This window comes from Pungitius pungitius, chromosome 2 (assembly GCF_949316345.1).
Source record: "Pungitius pungitius chromosome 2, fPunPun2.1, whole genome shotgun sequence".
NCBI lineage: Eukaryota > Metazoa > Chordata > Actinopteri > Perciformes > Gasterosteidae > Pungitius > Pungitius pungitius.
The window spans coordinates 2,214,054-2,233,861 of record NC_084901.1 but is presented as its reverse complement, the minus strand read 5'-3'; the positions used below and the strand labels follow the sequence as shown (position 1 = coordinate 2,233,861).

The following is a 19,808-nucleotide window of genomic DNA, read 5'->3' as shown; positions in this document are numbered from 1 at the left end:
AGAGGGAGGGAGGGAGAGGGGGAGGTGCCTCGGTCACAGAACCTGAAATACTTACATAAACCACTTATGTCAGATATAACATGCAAAAAACACAACAACAAGGTTTAAGAAAGGGTACAACAATCATTTTATTGAGTCTGTATAACAAAGCCACAACATTAAATTGTCCTCACATACAGTAAAAAAAAAATCAGTTTAAAAACTGCTTGAAAAAAAAACAAAAAACCTAAACCCCAAACGTCCACTTGTTTCACATGGTGAAAACACAATCACACTTCAACTCAACTACGAGGTTCAATCGCACAACAGGGCCGAGTCCTCTTCACATCACTCCCTCATTTCTCCGTCTTCCTCCTCTTCTTCTACGCCTCTGATGTACAACACGTTGTTACACCTGTGGGAAAGGAACACACCCGTTAGCACACGGTGCCGCCGAAGCTGGATGGACCAGCTGTCCGTTTGTTAATTATTAACACGGGTTAGTGGAGGCAGTTAGACATCTTAAGGATTGAACAAAAACAGGGTACTTCTTCTGTATGGTTTGCGTGAAGTTTTGTTTAATTACAAGTAACAAGAAGCTACGACTAGTTATTAAATAAAGATGAGAAGGTGTTATAGGTTTATAACATACCTGACTAGCACTTCACCAAGGTGACCCGCCAAAGCTCCGTCCACATACTCCTCTGTGTTTGCCAGCTGTCAGGGAATTGTGTAAAATAGCAAAATGGTCAAGACCCAATCCGTACGGGTGTATTTGCACGGCAATCAATAGTTTGTGAATACAAATAAGTTTGCATGACTTACTGCTAGACTAGAGACGCAGGCTACTTGTATAAAATATAAAAAATATTGCTAGGTACAACCACAAACAGCTGTGGTTTAATTTAAATTACCTAATTAGCATTGTGCTAAATCACTGCTCAGATTAAGGACAAAATGAAGCTCTGCAGCCCGTAATGCTCAATTCCTCTCCGATTTAGTTGGTAATAAAGAACAAAGCAAAAGCAATTTGAACAATGAACTCTTCAGAATTTTCCATCTTCATAAAAAACTAAAACATGGAAAAAAAGATGCAATTTAAAAAAAAATGCACATTAATGCATAGTGAACATGTGGGACAGAGTTTTTTTTTAAATGCTCGATTTAATGTGCATACATTGCAGTCATCAATGAGATCAATGTGCGTACCAACACCCTGGAGTAAATAAAAACAATATTGCTTTAAGGCACACAATACGCTCAATTGATCTCACCTGCATATTCATGTACCCGTCCACGGACACCAGGTAGCCCTTGTACTCCATTCCCCACTTCAGTTTCACCATCACCGGTTTGCCGGTGAGGCCGTTCAGAAAGGGCTTCGGGTTCAACGGTAAACTCTGGGGGGGGGGGGGGGGGGGGGGGGGGCAGGTGGTGAAACATAGTTTATTACGAACGTACGATAAGCATAAACGTGTTATGACATACTGTAACATGAATTACCTGCGTGTGTCACCTATAACTAGTCAATTGTATCTCGTGTCAAAGCATAATTTAGAAATTATGATCATGTATTTTAAAAATAACTAACTCGACGAAATAGCAACGTTAGATTATGATGAACGTGTTCTATTGATTAGATAACAGCCACTGTTTACCAATACCCGTAATTAAGAATGTGTTGGGGTTTGGTGCGACTTTTCTCCACAGAAATCGGGCCAAACACAAGACGGCATAAATCCACCTGAAAACGGACCTTCGCCATCGACGAGACGATTAAACCTACTTAAGTATTAATTAAGTGATTACACGTTACATTATTACACAGCCTGCTTCCATAATAGTGAGGGATTCATTCATCCGAATGCATGAATGAGAAGCTAACAAAGCTAAAGCTAACTAACAAATGGGCTACCATCTTGGCACGGCGATGCCAAAATAATTTGCCCACGGGATCGAAGTAGTTGCTGGTAACCGTTAATAAGACGTACTCACCATTTCTGTTGAACTAAATGCCTTCTGAGAGTGAATAAAGTTAATATATTTTCGTCTCAAAAACGTATGCACTTCGCCGAGCAGCACACACGCTTTGCCGCCAGACCGGAAGTACAAACTCTGACCTCTGAGTTGTGTTCACGCTTTTGCAAACTGCCACCTGGTGGTGGGGGGTTTACACGGCAATCACTGGGGGAAAAAATCATAATAATTAAAATATCATTGCTAATATTAACACGTTATTTGAATTTAATCAGCAATCAATACAAAGTTTCTCTGTAACAGTTGTGAATTACTTTTTAAGCCTAAACATTTAGTTTGAAGTGCTATTCCCTCTTGATTAGCATTACAATGTGTTCAAAAAGATCTAAAGCAAAATAAGTCACTATTTCTGAAGTGTTTCTGCCATCATTGTTAATACCTCTATGTCATCTTCGTTGAACCAGACTGGATTTACAGCACAGACTCTAAAGGATATTTCACACCTCCTCAACGGATTATTTAATAATTATAAACTCTGGCCGGTTTAGGGGAAATTACATTATTGGGTTGCCTCAGCTCACTGTCTGGGAAGCTATTTCTCTCCGGGCACAAACCCTCTGAAGAGTTCACTCATTTTTCTGGTGTTGAAGCATTTGATGGTTACTCAAGCCTCCAACAAGTTCAAACCTGATACCTTGAATAAAGGCAACATCTGATTTCCTACGGTGAAGTTCTGGGTTCTGCCAGAAAATTCCTCTGAAATTGCATTGGAGCTTTCTTTGCATGTTTGAAATACTCATGTCCTTACATCATTTAGCTTCTTCTTCTTCTGTCTCCCTTTGAGTCGCTCTCCGTGTAATTAACCAATCCGTCAGTCAGTCAATGTGTCAGGTAGGCATGATAAAACTGTTTGTGTGGGTGGGGGAATGTTGAAAATGACCTTAAAAAAAAAGAAAAGAAAACCATCACTAAGAGACAAAAGATAAACCGACACAACACAACTTCAGCGTCTACGGAGTAAAAGTTGACCACAGAGACACAAAAAGTCCCCGTGAGGAAAATATGAGCCTGCATGAAAAGGTGCAAGTTACCAACACAACACAAGTAATGAGATGTCAAAACAGGACGGAAGAAGAGGCAAAACTTCCAAAAGACCAAAAAGTGTCCACACAGAGATGCAAAAAAGAGATAAAAGTCATCACACACAACCAAGCACAACCTCAACGAGGAGGAAGGCGGCTTTGTGGGAGAGGCCAGCCGGATCATTCCAGTCTGATGCCACTCGGCTCTTTGAAGTCTGCAGAGGAAAGCCAAGAGACTAAAGTTAACTGACTGGAGAGGATGAACTGCAGGAAGTGTGAAGCACGAGACTCACACTCCTCCGTGGCTGTGGGGGGAAAAATTAAGAAATCCAGTGTGTGTCAGACACCGTAGTAAAGACGCGGTTTATCCCCCCCCTCGTGCCAATAGTTAGATAAGACGTCTTTGTGAGGGCCGTTAGCTTAGCTTAGCTTAGCATAAAGCCTGAACAGCAGGCAGAGAGGCCAAAGCCACGCCGTGTTCAGTGGAGCTTGACCCCCGATGGTGAAGAACAGTTGTCCCAACGTGCACTTTCTGCGTGTTACCGTGAGCGAGCACAGGGGGGCAGACCGAGTGTGACGCTCAACCAAAACCCAAGTTATGCCAGTTGAAAGTTGAATTTTGCTCCCACGTGAATGCCGGCATCCCCCCCACTCTTTATTTCGTGGGACATCAAGCGGCTATTGTTGTTTGCATGTGGAAATTAAGAATTAAAAAGCTCGCCAGTAGTCGGTGCACATTTTACTGGCTTTGAATGCACACCAACGATGTGGTCAACAAAGGCTGTATCTGTAATCTGTATTGCTTTGTGTGTGTGTGTGTGTGTGTGTGTGTGTGTGTTTGTTCTCCCTTCATCCAAAGCCAATTAGTCCAAAAAATGTGATCACTCATTCAAGCCCAAATATAAAATACTGGATTGTAATAAACTTCTCACAGCAAATGAACATGAGCTGATTCAAATTACCGCTGGGCAGCTCGATCTATTCTATTAGACATTGTGTATCAATTATGCCTTTGAACGCATGACCATTATTGCTGCTTTGGGTTCACGTTCCTGGATGGAGAAAAATCTCTGATGAGAGACACTGCCCCGGACCCCCCCCCCCACCGCCCCCCGCTCCCACCTTTCTCCTCCGTCCCAAATGGAATGTTCCTTTAAATGCGCGGCGCGCGCGGGGGGGGGGGGGGGGCGCGCGCTCCTCGCAGGGTAGACGCGCGGCGGCAGAGCGGGTGATCGGGCGCACACACACTCGCTGGGGGTGTGTGAGGGGGGGGGGGAGAGGCAGAAGAAATGAAACACGCTGCGGGTCCCGAAGCAGCAGACGAGCCGGGCCGAGCCGTTCCTTCCCGCTCCGGGCTCCTCCTCGTCCTCCGCTCGCAGCGGGGCGCCGCGCGCCGTCCGGCTTCATGTCGTTTGTCCGCGCGCCGCTGTCGGCTCACCGGCTCGCGGCGCAGTGAGAGAGAAAGTCCGCACCGGATTTGAAACCTGCGAAACCCGAACCATCTCCCCCCCCCCCGTCCGTCCCGTCCCGTCCCGTGGATGAAGTCCTCCGGATAGCTCCACGGACTTCCTGCTTCTTCTCGCGTATTTGGGATTATTCGTTTGAAACACGGAGAGATGATGATTGTGTTTGCTATCAGCCTGGCCGTGTTGTCAAATGCAGGTTAGTGTGGTTTTATTCTATTACACGTCATGACTTGTTGTCACCAATGCGACATTGTGAAGCGCAGCCATGCACAACTGGCCTGGATGCTTTCGGAAAACATAACATCTAGATATCTATATCTAGAGCATCATCTGATGTTGATTAAACATCTGAACCCTCGTCTGTTAAACTTTTTACGAGGAATTTTGTATCATAAACTAAACGATGAAACTCCAGTCTCCCTTAAAAAAAAACCTCGGAGACAGAGCAGTGTCTCTGAGGGACCACATCGCTGGTCCACAGATTTAGATGGAGACATTTCTGTAATAGAGCTGGGATTCATCCATTTAGATTCATATTCTCTAAATAACATAGATATGCAAAGTTTCCAATCTCTTGGTAAATGAAATCCATTTGAGTTTATAATCACTTCTTTATTAGTTGACACAAAACAAAAGGTCTCCGTCCCCGTCCTCTGACAGACAGTTATGTAATCCCACAAGGAACATCCCTCCAGGGAAGGTCCCTCGGTGCAAAAGTTCACCGATCCAGGCCCTTCGGTTTAATACGAGTCTATCACTGAAGATAATAAATCCACGTTGGAAGATGACACGGTGGCCCGCGGGGGGAGGGGGGGGAAGGAGGAGGGGGGGCGGGGGTGTAAAGCGTCTGAATGCTGCTCATCCCACGCGAGCTGCCAAACTTTGTCTGTGTTAGAGTCCACGCTGGCTGCAGGCAGGTGCACAAAGCCCCTATTATCCCTGCTGCGTTACATTTCCCATCGAGGTAAAGCACTTGGCCTGTGTGCACACGCACACACACGCACACGCACCCACACTGAGTCACTGTTATTCTCAGCTCGCCCACAGACTCAGTTACTTCTCCACATTTGTCTGCTCATGAAATTCACCGAAAAAACCTCCAAAAACCTTCTTATGAGGGACGTTTTAGCTCTATAGGGCCAAAGATGGGCATTAAATGCTTACTAACAAAACTTTTTATTGCTTTATATTGTCAGTTATTACACAAAATGATGAGAAATGTCCTAAGTGTTCAGGTGTTACAAACTAAAAACACTTGTCACTATAGTATTTCCTTCTCTGCAGCCTTTTAAAAAGTCCCAGTGGCACAGCATGTGATTTTTAGAGCTTAGTACTGACTTTAATCCGAGGTATAATAAGTGTCAGACCCACTTGGCACCTCTCCCTCTCTCTCTCTCTCTCGGTCCCAGGTCTGTCGGTGGAGGTGTTTCGCGCCGGCGTGGGTCCTCGCTGCGAGAGCCGGGCCTGCAACCCCCGCATGGGCAACCTGGCCCTGGGCCGCCGGGTCCTGACGCAGACCGTCTGCGGCAACAACGCCACCGAGCTCTACTGCTCCTACTCCGACCCCGACGCCAACCTGGCCTGCGGCGCCGCCCGCTGCGCCAAGTGCAACGCCGGCCTGCCGCTGCTCTCCCACCTGGCCGGCGCCATGTCGGACTCCTCCTTCCGCCACCCCAACACCTGGTGGCAGTCGGCCGAGGGGGCGGAGTCGGAGACGGTGCAGCTGGACCTGGAGGCGGAGTTCCTCTTCACCCACCTCATCGTGGTGTTTCGCTCGCCGAGGCCGGCCGCCATGACCCTGGAGCGCTCGCAGGACTTCGGCCGCTCGTGGCGGATGCTGCAGTACTACGCCGCCAACTGCAGCGCCGCCTTCGGGGTGGAGGAGGGGGGGGGCGGGAAGGCGGGCCGCGACGGGGCCGCCTGCACCGCCAAGTACTCCGGGGCGTATCCCTGTGACCGCGGCGAGGTGAGGCTCATCTTTTACATCAGGCATTTTTTTGAAAAACAACTTCTCACCTCCCCCCCCCCCCCCCCCCCCCTCAAACAACAGTTTCCCCTCAATGTGGACGAGATTTAGATAAAGATCCGATTTGCCTCGGCGGTTGAATCCGACACCATTTCTCTCAATCGGAACACAGCCGGGCGGCTGAGGAGGCAGGTTGACGCAGGTGCGGGGGGGGGGGGGGGCGTCACACACCTGCGGTGGAGCGCCGCCAGGGGGGGTGACGGGCGGTTTCCGGCCTCGGCTCTTTCTCCCTCCATCGACGGTTGAGTCGTAAGACGAGACGTTCTTTTCTTAACAAACGACTTAAAGTGAATCCGTTAGCCGTCCTCCTGGAACAGACCCGGTCCCGTGAGCTCAGCCAGGTGTGGGAAGCTGTCTGTGTGTGTGTGTGTGTGTGTGTGTGTGTGTTTAACAGCCGTACTGTGACTGAAGCGTGAGAGGGCTTCCTGCTGCCCATTGATGTTTAATTGATGCAGTGTGTGCCGGGAGCTGCCCTGCAGATGTGCTTGGAGGCGCATGCCAGGCGTGCTGCTGCTCCGGACTCCCTGCAGCGCTCTGATATTCAATGTGTGTGTGTGTGTGTGTGTGTGTGTGCACCACCTCATTCCGCTGCTGTGCCCTAAATCATTCTCACAAAAGAGAAAGAAAGCAGCTGTGCGCTTCTTTTACTCAAAGGTGTGAAAAATAGCCTCCCCCCCCCCCCCCTCTCGCTCCGACTCAGCACCTGTGCCGGGAGCCTGACCTCTGACCCCCCTCACTGGAGGTTAAAAGAGTTCAAGTAGCGCTCTGACGGACCAGCAGCTGCTCGGCTGTCGCCACTCTCTCTGCTGCTGTGTGTTTTAATGCCGGTTTAGTGTCATTAAGGTGATGACAGCGAGGCCTCCTGCTGGCCATCGCGGCTGCAGCTCCCCGTTTCCGTCGGTTACGCACACCGACCGACCGACCGGGTGTTTCGCAGAGCTTTCAGCTGCATCTTGTGGCTTCTGACACGGCATCAAACCGACTACAGACACTCTCAGTTGTGAGGATTTGCAGCTTTTCATTTGAAACTTTATTTATTTCAATTTTGCCTATAAAGCATGTCACCATTTTCACTAAAAGCTTTTGGTCTTCACCTGTAAAGGTGGTGTGTGTGTGTGTGTGTGTGCGCTGGGTTTCTTTTCTTATTTATGAGGTCAGCTGGGCTGGAAGAATGTGAGTTTTTTTTTTTTTGTTGAGACTGACCTCCTTAGGGAGGAGAGGGAGGCGGAGCAGCCAACACAACAACATACTCTCTCTTTTTCACACTTCCTCAAACACACACACACACACACACACACTTGTCCGTGCCCTTTCAGATAAACGCATACAGTCGGCTTTCCGTCTGTCTGCCGGGAAGGAAGTGCCGTTGCTCTGATGGATGTTGGTACCGTTGACTGGACCCCCCCCCCCCCACTCTTTCTTTCTCCTTCTATAATGCCCATTGTGCCTGTTTACCAGATTACAGTCCACAGCGCTTTGATGAAATTAGGCCTGTTTAAGCCAGACTTACGTTATTATTCTGCCCGGAGGGAACACATGGCCCACACTGGACCTGTTGTCTCGGGGGGGGGGGGGGGACTTCAAATGTGGTCCATTTTGCCCTTTTAATTTCTTGCATGTTTTTAATGCCAGGTATACAAGCTTGAATTCAACATGTGTAATCACACGATTGATTGCTATAGTGGCCGCTCACCGGGCTCCAGCTTTCTGGAGCATTTTCAGTCGCTTTCAGTCGCTTTTTTTATGCAGTGTGCACTGTTAATTAACTATTATTATTAATAGATTAGTTCTCGGATTGCACAACATACACAGCAGCAGCTAGAAACAGAGTTTCAATCTGCATTTTTCAGTGCAGTTGAAGGCCCCGTGTTGTGTTCCCTTGTAAACAAGTGCCAGTGTGAATGTGTGTCTGTTTCTCACTAAACCACATCGTGTGTCCTTGAAACACAGAAAGTATTTATCTTATCAAGAATCATTTAGCATTTTGCTGAAACCCAAGCCATTCATCATTTTTCAGGTAGCTATAGTGAGTTTGAGATATAAAGAAAAAGAGGATTTGCTTGTTAAAACGTTGCTCCGTAGCGCTGATTTGATCAAAAATTCCTAAGCGCCACATCTCGCCTTGATGATGGATCTCAGTCCAAATCTGGTTCACTGTTATCTGAATGAAATGTAAGTCTTTCAGCTTGGAAAACGCTTTGCAAAAAAAAAAAGGGAAAGACAACACAAACAAGCAATGAATGTGCATCGTATTTATAGTTTTAAAAAGGTAATAAACAGATGGGATTAGAAGATTTTCACCATGATTCTGTCACAATATTTTAATAAAATAAACAAGGCATGTTGTTTGGCTGCACAAAACGTATTAACAACCCTCGGAGAGTCTTTCACATCCTCAAAAAGGTAAATGTGGGTCTCATCAGCGTATTTGCGAACACTAATATTTTTGTCTCCAGATTTACAGTAAAACAACGAGACATTACTACCGTGTAGTAAAAGCTCCAAGTAGGCCTGGTGAGGAATTTGTGTTTTGTAAAGGAAGGCAAAAACTGGTGTGTGTGTGTGTGTGTGTGTGTGTGTGTGTGTGTGTGTTGCTGTCTCGGGCCTTTTGTGCGTTCCTGAGTTATGTGAAGCTGGATCTCCGTCCTCGTCTTTGTTCCGCCCTCCTCCCCGAGGTCTCCCGCAGGCCGGCGCCCCTCGTCCTATTTGTTGTGTTCTCTTAATTGTGGACCACAATGCTGTGACCCCCCCCCCCCCCCCCGCGACCTTTCACAACAACAGGAAAATTAATGGCGCTCCTGCCATCACACTCTCGGCCAGGCATACGGCCAATGAGGGAGCCGCGTGGGGTCTTTTTCTCTTCTTTTTTTGTTGCTCTCATCTTGCTTCCACCAATGAAAACGCACACACACACACACACACACACATTAAAAACACACACCAGTCGCCCGATGATATCAACGACGCACACTTTGTAAAGGGACACCCTGCAAACACACACATTTCTTTCAGAGCGGGAGTCGTGGCGGACACCGCTTTTTCACCCCCCCCCCCCCCCCCGACAACGGCAGTTGTGTTGGTTGCCAGCGGCAGCAGTAGCCATGGCGACGGCAGGCCGCCCCATGAAAACAGGGGATCGTCGCGAGGTCGTGGTTTTGGCGCACAAACGGTACCAAAACAAACGTGACGGATTCAGTGACACGAGAAGCATCGGTGAACCCGATTGTGTCGCTGAATACGCCCGTCTAATACGCCTCGGGGGCTGCAGCAGAGCACAGGGCGGGGTTTTTTTTCTTCTTTTTCTGGCGCTATTGGGAATTGTGTTATTCTTTTCATGAGGGAAAACCCACGAAGCTAACACAACGACTTCACCTTCACCGGAGTGCGGCACTAACCGCGTGTGAGTTTGTGTTGTTTGTCGAAGGTTTCCTGTCCTGTCCCGATTTCATTCAGCGGACAGTTCAGAAGCAACAAGGTCCTTCACACAAGGTCTTCCAAATTAAAAACTAACTCAAGGTGACGAACGCGTGGCGACCAGTGGGAGGGGATTGCGTAGGTTAAGATGTAGTTCAGGATATGCATGTGTCTATTGGAATATAACGGTGATTTATATCTTCACCTTGTTTCACATTGTTGTTCTCTTACTTCAAAATGGACTTGATTCCTCCCGAAAGTGACGAGAGCCCATCCGTCCGTCTCCCCCCCCCCCCTCCCGCCCGTCAGGTAATCTACCGCACGCTCCCCAAGTGGGAGTCCCTGGACCCGTTCGGGGTCGAGGGCCAGCAGCAGCTGAGGGTGACCGACGTCCGGATCCGGCTGCTGAGGCGCCAGCCGTGTCCCTGCCAGGCCAGGGACCTCGCCGCCGCCCGCGAGGCCCCGCCCACCCGCCACTTCGCCATCTACGACCTGGTCGTGAAGGGGAGCTGCTTCTGCAACGGGCACGCCGAGCAGTGCGTGAGCGCCCCGGGCTACCAGCCCACCAGGGACCGCACCAACCACGTGGTAAGGCAGCGCCGCCGGGTCAGCTCGTTGGCCAACTGTGAGCGGACTGGATTGAAGCGATCGCGTGTTTTTTTGTTTTTGTGTGTCGGGCCCGGCGTGCACGACGGCGTCCTCTGTCGCAACAAACCCCCCGAGAGATGTAGACATTGATTCATGCTCTTATCACGACCATCTGCACCAGCACTCGGTTCTGCCGCAATCAGTGAGAGTCAACATTGGCTGCATGAAATGACACACGGACATAAACATGTTTTTATTGCATTCAGGCATATTTTATGCAGATAAGCAGAGGAAATATCTGGTATTATTCGTGCTGAATGAGTGAGAGCATTTCAATCAGGAGAGACTTGTTGAAGTTTGAGCACTGCTTTATTATAACATGCATGAATATTGATATTTCAATGCGTTTGGGGCTTGGACTCCATCCTGCCGTAGGATAGACCAGGGGCCGGGGTGCTGAGCCGAGCTATATCCCCACCCCCCCCCCCTTCAGGAGTCCAGACACGGGTGATGGTGGTAAAGAATAAGTTGCTCCAATTTCCTGATGTGCCAGGTTCTGCTGTAGATTGGAGGTGTCAGGGGGGGGGTGGCGCTGAAATGACAACTGACAGCAGAGAGAGAGAACAGTGTTTTAACGTTTGCCAGCACTGATTGGTTTACGGTAACATCACCCACGTCTGGTTGGCTGGTACCACCTGACCCCGCCCCTAATCAGCGGGCCGTGTGCCCCCCATGGAGGGAGGGAGCCTGCCGGGAACGGCAACGCCTGTCCAGTCTTCCTGACTGAATTCTCGCCTAAGCTTCATTTGTTGTCTTTGTTGATACCGGCGTTGTTTTTATTGAAGCTGACGATTTATTAGACACACTCCTTAAATCTGGCTACTTTCATGCCCGGAAATTCCAAGCGGCTTTACCGAATGTTTTCATCAGGATTTCATTCTTTTTGAGGGTAGAAAATAAAAATCCACAAGGCTGTAAAACTCAACTCGTCACGGCAGGACGCCAACACCGGTAATAGATCAATTCAACGGCCACATGTGTAGCAGATGTTCATCTTTCATCACAAGTACAAGTCCAAGAGCACCCGAGGTTCCGCAGCAAGTCCTCCCTCGGGTCACGGCGCCGAAGGGTCCGTGACCCTTCAAACACACGGCGATTCTCGCTTACACAGCTGTGAATATTATACGTGCTGCTGCAGCCAGCCACGTGGCGATGAAAGGGACCCTTTGATTACCGCTTTGTCTGTTGTCATGTTCCCCCACACGGGGGTCGGGTGATTTCACCGTCTGTTAGTTAGCCACAAAGCCAACACACACACACACACACACACACACACATTATCGGACCTAACGACATCCAGGGACAACTACTGGAGCAGCAATTGGTCCAATTAGATGCGTGTTGGTTGTTTTTCAACAACCCAACTGCCGCTTTTCTGATCCTCAACTCTCATTCTCTTCATTTAGACACATTAAATGGTCCGAAGGTACTTCATCCTTCAAGATCAAATCCAAAATGGCGGTTTGCTGCAGGTTTTAACGTGTGCACGGGTCCATTGTCACTTCAATGTTTAATAATGGTCATTTAAATACTCATTACTCTTACTACTCAACACTCATTAAAATCCCATTACCACACAAATGACTCCTGCCCTGCGTTAGGATTTAGTTACACACTTTGGATTCTGCAACTGCTAGTTTTCCCTATGGGGCATTTTAAAGTAACCGATATCATCAATCGCTCTCTTTTATGTCGGAGCGTACATACATGCGTGTGTGCACTTGTGTTGATTTGAACCGTATCACGGCATGTTTAAATATGTGAAATGGGTTTAAATAGCAGCTGCTGCCCCTTTCCTCTCATTTCTGTTTTCCATTAATTACTTCTGTTATTTATTCCATTTGCCATCTATTAGTTCCGCCTCTCAATTGCTGCCACCTGTTGGTGTGAGTGACGTGGGGGGGGGGGGGGGGGTCAGAGCAGTCATGTGGTCGCCTCTACCTCGCAGCACTGATCTGGGGTCAGAGGACCCGCTGGCTCTGCTCTATAGCATGTGCATGTGTTTAAGTCCATAACGGCACAATGTGGTTCTACATCAGAGCCATCGCACTTCGTGGGAAACTAATGTGTGTGTGTGTGTGTTATTAGTGTGTGTCTGCCTCTGCGATCGTTGCATAACAGTGTGTGTCCTACATTATAGTTGCACGGTGAAACGCAAACAAATAAAGAGCTTCCTCAGATGCCCCCCCCCACTCTGCCCGCCCCTCTCCTTCAATCATTATCCAGCATGCATGGCATTCCAGCTCACAGGAATGACAAGGAGATTGTTATTGTCCTCGCTCTCACTGCATACTTGCACTTTTTTCACACACACACACACACACACACACACACACACACACACACACACACACAAGCTTTTCAGACCAGAGGCCCGTCCTGGTTTCCAGTGATGAAGCCAAACAATCAATGTCCATTCACTAATTTTCAGGCGAGAGAGTAAGAGGGAGAAAGAGAGAGAGAGAGATGGAGAGGGAGAGAAAGGCAGAGACGCAGCAAAGGAAGGAGAGAAAAAGAAATGCAGAGTGGAGCGAGGAGCCCCCCCCAGCACGCTGGTCCTCACGTGGGAAACCTTCCCCTCTCCGTCACACTGACCTCTTTGTTTCTCCCGTCCTTCCGTCTCTACCTCTCACTTTGCTGCTTGCTAATGAGCTCTCTCTCTCTCTCTCTCTCTCTCTACCTCCAGGTTCATGGGAAGTGTGTGTGCAGACACAACACTGCAGGTGATCACTGCGAGCGCTGCACCCCGCTCCACAACGACCGGCCCTGGCAGCCCGCCGACGGACTGACGGGCGCGCCGCACGAATGTCGCAGTGAGTCCGAAACCAACCGTTGCACTCCCGCTGGCGGCCACCGGGGGGCCGACGCCTCTGCCTGGTTAGAAAATGACTCCACTCCTCACTCGATTTTTTTTATTATTTTTATTTTTTTTTGTTCCCCTTCTCACGCCAGAGTGCGAGTGCAACCGGCACGCTCAGAGCTGCCGCTTCGACTGGACGGCGTGGCGCGAGTCCGGCCAGCGCAGCGGGGGCGTCTGCGACTGTCTGCACAACACCGAGGGCCGGCGGTGTGACGCGTGCAAGGCCGGCTTCTACAGAGACCCCGAGAGGCCGCACACGGCCCCCGACTCCTGCAGACGTGAGACGACGACAACACACACACACACACACACGCGCGCCAATCACACGGGTAGATACCGGACCCCGGGATCAACGTCACGTGACGTGATTAATCATTTCTGTGTTGATAAGAAGAAGAAGAAAGGGGGGGGCTGCTGGTGGGAATCACAACAATGATGCCGGCACGGCTCTCACCAGGAATGCGGGGGAAAGCGCGATCGCAAGCCGGGACGTGCCGGTTAGCGCCGACACCTGACGGACACCTGGCCCTGTGTGTGTGTGTGTGAGTGTGTGTGTGTGTGTGTGTGAGTGTGTGTGTGTGTGTGTGTGTGTGTGTGTGTGTGCTCCATCCAACTCTTACGCCCATGTGAATCATCAGATGGTGGCGTTCCTTCTCTTGACACACAAACCCACGCGTGTCCATATCCGTTTTTCCCGCGTGACTCGGTAGCTTCGGGGGGGTGAGGGGTAATGGTTGGTTTTGGAGGGCGTGCGGCGTCCTCTGGGTGCTTGGCGTGTTTGAGCGGCGCGGCGCCCTGCGGCGATGAGTCGAGTCTTAAGTAAACACACGATAGTCATCCATAAACACGCCGGTGGCTACATTCCCCGTCTGATCATGTGTCAGATTTGACCCAGTCAGCTCAGTCCTGCAGGTATGCTGGACTCACACATCGTCTGTCTGTCTGTCTGTGTGTGTGTGTGTGTGTGTGTGTGTGTGTGTGTGTGTGTGTGTGTAACTCTTGCAGCTATCTTTGTGAGGACCGATTTGAGTTTTTACTCTCTCAGAGTGAGGACATTGGGGCTGACTTTGAAAGGCTGGAGGGTTCCGACTTAGTTAGGTTTCGGGTGTGAGGTTCAGGCATGAAGATGGTTCGTCTAACTGATTTTTTTTTGGTCATTTTAAACCAACTCATACAGCGTTTTGGCCCTATTGTGGCGCCGTCAGATCAGGACGCTTTTCCCTCAGTCAGCACAGATTCAAACTGCTCCACTGGAGCCATCATTGTTCTCCAGTGTTTTATGAGTTTATCATTTTACATCTTTTCCATCTGCCAATTCAAGGCCATAAAGTTTAAGGGTGTTGACGTGCCAACTTTTCCTTAAAAACAGACATGTCACAGGGTCTAGATTTCAGGGATTGGGTGTCGTGCATACGGGGGCGGGGGGTTTCTGTGGTTGTAACCGGGGAGGGATAATGATCCGCACTCTGACGGCGCGCACGGGGGGGGGGGGCAGACAGAGAAGGTGCGTCGGCCCGCTCTGGAGAACCCCGAGACGAAGGTACGCAGGTTTGTGAAATCCCGCTGACAGCAGAGGAATTTACCTCCGTCGTGAGGAACATTTTTTTCATACCAGGCTTTGAGGGGCCCTGGAAAGAAAACACTCCTGTCAAGCTTGTACACAGCAAAACTCTTTAGTAGGGAGGGGGGGGGTCGTTACAGTGTGTGTGTGTGTGTGTGTGTGTGTGTGTGTGAGATGGTTGTCTACACCGGTCGCTCAGGCCGGTGTCTTGTCACGTCTCCTGAAGTTTTGATATGTCCTATTTACACAAAGCAGTCCTTGTGTAGTTAAACCACCCCCCCCCCCCCTCTTTTTAAGTGCTCATAAAGTCTCACGTAGATATGTAAACACGCACGCTCACCAAAATACACACCAAACTACCTGTGGAAAAGGTCCTGACACACACACACATATCTGGTGATATTGTTAGTCGATAAATGTCTCTATGATTTTGTCAATATTACATAATTCGGTCATAATTCATCTTCCAGCTGTTTTTAACCATCTGGCGTTACGCGTCAAGTCAAATAAGACAAAATTCAAAATCACCCCTGAAATTGATGGGTAGATTGATTATTGGTTGAAAGTGTTCACCTACAGGATGAATGTTTTCATACATTTTGAACATCTAGCTGCATATTTCCTGAAATCTCCAGAAAAGCCACTAAACAGGGTTTGTTGTGAGATCTCGTCTAAGTCGTCCGCCCCAAGGTCGAGAATGAACTTTTAATCGCAGCCCCCCCGAGGCGTTTATGAAACACTCGCAATCTTAGGAACGCGTTGCTTTGTTTACAGTCAACTGGGTGGATTTAACTTTCACAATAAGAGCTCCGGTTTGAGGAAAACACCCCCCCCCCTCGGGGATTGATGCTTCTGGGTGAACGGTAAGTAGTTGGAGTGATTTACTGCCAGTCCAGCTTCAAGCATCATTAAACAGCAGAGACACGGCTCCAGACAAACACCCCCCCCCCCCCCCCCAAAGGCTCCGGGTCCAAGTGTTGATAGCAGTAGAAAAGAAAGCAGACAGTAGTTTTCTCAGCAGTGGAAAACATGGGTGTGTGGACAAGTATATTGTTTTTGGAGGTTGTTTAAAGAACACGCTATCAGCCAACAATTAGAGGGGGGGCGGGGGGGGGGGGGGGTTGTGTGTGTGTGATAAGAAAAATAGAGAGGCCTTTGTGTTACACGATCCTGCAACAATACCACACAGCCAAATAGAACAACTGATGAATGATGAAATACTCGAGGTAATACATCTGTAATCCACAGGTCAGCGTAAAAGACCTTTAGACTCAACGCTGCCAGATAGGACTTTTCTTTGTTTCCCTGGACGCTGTTTTATTATTTGTTTACATGGTTTTACTGTTTTGGAGAGCTATACGCAGTGCGTATACTGTGATATGACACAATACACATTCCAATACGTGTATTGAAGTCAAATGAGCTTTCAGTTGCCAAAAAACAGCACCAAGAAAACACGTAACCTTCCATTGAAATGACCTTTCACTGAATTATTTTCATCCTTCTTTTAATTCCTTTCTGATAAAGTGCCACCTTTTTTTTTCTTTTTCTTTTTCTTTTTAAAATCTCCCAGCATGCAGCTGTCACCCGCTGGGCTCCACGCCCTTCCACCTGGCCGGCGGCTCCCTCTGCGACCCCTCCAGCGGGAACTGCATCTGCAAACCCGGGGTGGACGGCGCCCGCTGCGAGAGGTGCATGGTGGGATACTGGGGCTTCCACGAGTACGGCTGCCGCCCCTGCGACTGCGCCGGGGACTGCGACCCGTTCACCGGAGACTGCGTGTTTGGGTGAGCGTTAAAAAGGACACGTGGTCGCCACCCATCTGCAAAAAAACATCTGCAAAAAACATCTGCGCTCGTGCGCCCGCTGACGTTGTGATGCGTTTGTGCAGCTCCGACCTCGACAACGGGAACTCCAGCGAGCCGGGGAGGATGTTCAGAGCGGACGAACTCTTCTCTGCCCGCCGCCCAGGTGAGTAACAGAGACTGTGTGTGTGTGTGTGTGTGTGTGTGTGTGTGTGGGGAGGGGAGGGGAGGGGGGTTCCAAGAGTGACGGACACACGGGAACTATACACACACACACACACACACACACACACCACCAGCCTGTAACCGCTGCTTTCATAAGCACATTCCTCACACTGGACACGCACGCCGTGCTCGCATTCTTAGGACGCCATGCACAGTACCTGAGACCACACACACACACACACACACACACACACACACGTGTCTATCTAGCCATGTTCTAGATATTCATCTGTAACCGTGTCTTTCTCCTGCAGAGAAGTGCGTGTGCAAAGAGCAGGCCCTGACCAGCAGTAAACTCTTCTGCACCATGAGTTACGCGTACGGTGAGAATCTTCTCGGCTGTGTTTTACCGGGGGGGGGGGGGGGGGGTTTGAGGATCTTGGCGCGTGTTGGTTGATTCTCTCCTTCTCCGCTCGCCTCCCAAGTCCTGAAGGCGAAGGTGCTGTCGGCCCACGACAAGGGCTCCCACGCCGAGGTGGAGGTCAAGGTGCAGAAGGTGCTGAGTCAGAAGACCAAGTTGAAGATACGGCGAGGACGGGTCACCCTTTACCCCGAGTCCTGGACCGCGCGGGGGTGCACCTGCCCGATCCTCAACCCAGGTGAGACCAGGACACGGCACGGGGGGGGGGGGTACTGGTCAAAACACGTATGAAGTACCACCAAGTGAAAAAACGTTGCACTGCATCTGACCCACTGAAGCCGATGCTGGTGGACTAGACGGCCCTGACCTCTTGACCTCACTCCCCAGGGCTGGAGTACCTCATGGCGGGCCACTCGGACCGAAAGCAGGGCCGCCTCCTGGTCAACATGAAGAGCTTCGTCAAGCCTTGGACGGCCAGCTTGGGGCGCAAAGTCCTCGCGCTGCTCAAGAAAGACTGCAACTGGTAGGACGGGACGGGCCGAGAGACGCGTCCCCCCCCCCCCCCCCGGAAGGACGGACGGAGGGGGGGGGGGGAGGACTCGGACTTTCATTCCCCTCCAGGTTGCGGAGGGTCCAATCGCACTGGTCCGGGAGCCTGAAAGCACGCGGGGTCCTTCCTTCTATTAAGTCGCTTCACGTCCCGCACGGCAGGATTTCTTCTTCTTCTTCTTCTTCTGCCGGCGGCGCTTCGAGGGAACTGAGGGATTCTGCGCTTCGGCCCGAGTGCTCGCTGATCCATTTGGACCCGCCGACGTGCGTTGAAAGACTGAACCTCTCCCTCTCTGCAGCACTTTAGCCGAAGATGGACTGAGGAGACACAGACACACAGGGAGAGGAAGATTTAACACACACACACACGCACACTAAATGCACAACCATTCCCTATTACAAGGAACACGCTTCCACCCAGCAGTGTGTGTGTGTGTGTGTGTGTGTGTGTGTGCGTTGACGCTGAACAAGCCATACAAGCCACTACAGGTGGTTCAATCTTAAACCAGTCCAGGTGCGCCTGTGTTGAAATGGGAGTGAATGGATTTTACCCCATGATGTGAATGTGTATGACTGCTTTGGGAAGTGTGTGTGTGTGTGTGTGTGTGTGTGTGTGTGTGTGAATGCAGAGGTTTATTACCAGTCCAGATTAAGTCCAGCTCTTTTTTCGTGGGTTTGTGTCGACTTTCAAAAGCGTTTACGATGCAGCGCTGTGTGTATTGATTCATCTCCTATTACACTCCTTTGTTATCCCTTCCTCTTCCTGCTCTTGTACAGTATTATTTGTATATATCTATATAAATATTATGTTCATCTTTCGCCGCTTTGTTTAATTGTTTTTGTACATGGTAACATTAAAGGATGATTACAACCGTGTTCTCATTTTGCACGTGTTTATTTTTTAAAGGTAACTTCCCTCCAAATGTGTCATCATGTTGACCATTTACTTTCATCCAAGCATAAGTTCTAGTTAATAAGATTGTGATATTTAAGGATCTTTTCAACATGTCCCGGAGGACGTAAGACAATAATCCACTTTCCTACTGAAATGTATGAACCGATGCCTTTTCTGAATAAAGATAAAATAAAGGAATAGCCCTCAGGGTGCTACGGTACATTAAGTTACAAGCAGCACAACGTAAGCAAACGGCAACCGTAGCAGACCAGCTAGCAGATTAGCTCACGTGATGCTAAACCAACCACTGAAATGAGACTCAAACTTCTCCTTCAAAGTCCCAACTTACGATTTAAATGCCATCGAAACGTTGTTGTCAAGCAGAACTTTTCCCAGAAACACTTTTTTTTTTATCCCAGATAAACTGAGACTCTCAGCAACAGTTGATAGAACTGCCCAGGCCTTGAAATGCTTCACATAAAATAGACAAAAATATCCTTATCACCCTGCTCTCTTTCGCACACGCACGCACACACACACACACACACACACACACTCCCCGTGTCCCTTCAGGTTAACTCATCCATCAATCTCGTTCCCAAAACACTCTCCCCTACATTCACACAGCACCACAGAATGTAGACCATAACAGAGAGGCCGGGGCGCACACACACACACACACACACACACACAGACACACACACGCACACACACCCCTCTGTTTGGGTTTGGGCGGCGTGCGTGCGTCCTTCGCCCTGACGTGGTTGGCCGGGAGGTGCGGACACATTCCTGGCGCGTCGAGCGGCGCTCGGCGGCGGGCCGGGTCAAAGGTCACTCACCTGTCCGGCCACTGAGGTTTGGAAGTGAACCACGCGCACCTCGACCAGGTAAACTGCACTTTAGTACAAGGCTTTTTTTGAGACATTTTCAAACAGTTTGAGGCCCAAATTGAAATGACCC

At 49.5% G+C, this 19,808-nt stretch overlaps 2 protein-coding genes across 2 annotated transcripts; one reads left to right on the top strand and one right to left on the bottom strand.

Moving 5' to 3' along the window:
• Positions 1-206: 206 nt before the first annotated feature.
• Positions 207-2,132, bottom strand: snrpf (small nuclear ribonucleoprotein polypeptide F). The gene is made up of 4 exons (XM_037461144.2): positions 1,975-2,132; positions 1,254-1,379; positions 632-696; positions 207-394 (listed from the first exon to the last, which is right to left on the bottom strand). Exons 1-4 carry the CDS (start codon positions 1,975-1,977, stop codon positions 328-330), a joined length of 261 nt encoding a protein of 86 aa, XP_037317041.1. The 5' UTR covers positions 1,978-2,132; the 3' UTR covers positions 207-327.
• A 2,127-nt stretch (positions 2,133-4,259) lies between these two features.
• ntn4 (netrin 4) lies at positions 4,260-18,829 on the top strand. Its single transcript, XM_037462176.2, has 10 exons — positions 4,260-4,700; positions 5,914-6,470; positions 10,254-10,532; positions 13,279-13,405; positions 13,545-13,730; positions 16,587-16,800; positions 16,905-16,984; positions 17,298-17,366; positions 17,469-17,642; positions 17,792-18,829. Exons 1-10 carry the CDS (start codon positions 4,655-4,657, stop codon positions 17,929-17,931), a joined length of 1,872 nt encoding a protein of 623 aa, XP_037318073.2. The 5' UTR covers positions 4,260-4,654; the 3' UTR covers positions 17,932-18,829.
• Positions 18,830-19,808: the final 979 nt, after the last annotated feature.

Bases quoted from the DNA above. Each gene is read 5' to 3' on its own strand.
- snrpf (XM_037461144.2), bottom strand. The intron at 697-1,253 runs GTGAGATCAATT...ATTCCCTGACAG, and splicing joins ACGGGTACATGAATATGCAG to CTGGCAAACACAGAGGAGTA. The intron at 395-631 runs GTATGTTATAAA...CCTTTCCCACAG, and splicing joins CTTGGTGAAGTGCTAGTCAG to GTGTAACAACGTGTTGTACA.
- ntn4 (XM_037462176.2), top strand. From the start codon at position 4,655: ATGATGATTGTGTTTGCTATCAGCCTGGCCGTGTTGTCAAATGCAG. The intron at 10,533-13,278 runs GTAAGGCAGCGC...CTCTACCTCCAG, and splicing joins GGGACCGCACCAACCACGTG to GTTCATGGGAAGTGTGTGTG. The intron at 16,801-16,904 runs GTGAGCGTTAAA...GCGTTTGTGCAG, and splicing joins ACCGGAGACTGCGTGTTTGG to CTCCGACCTCGACAACGGGA.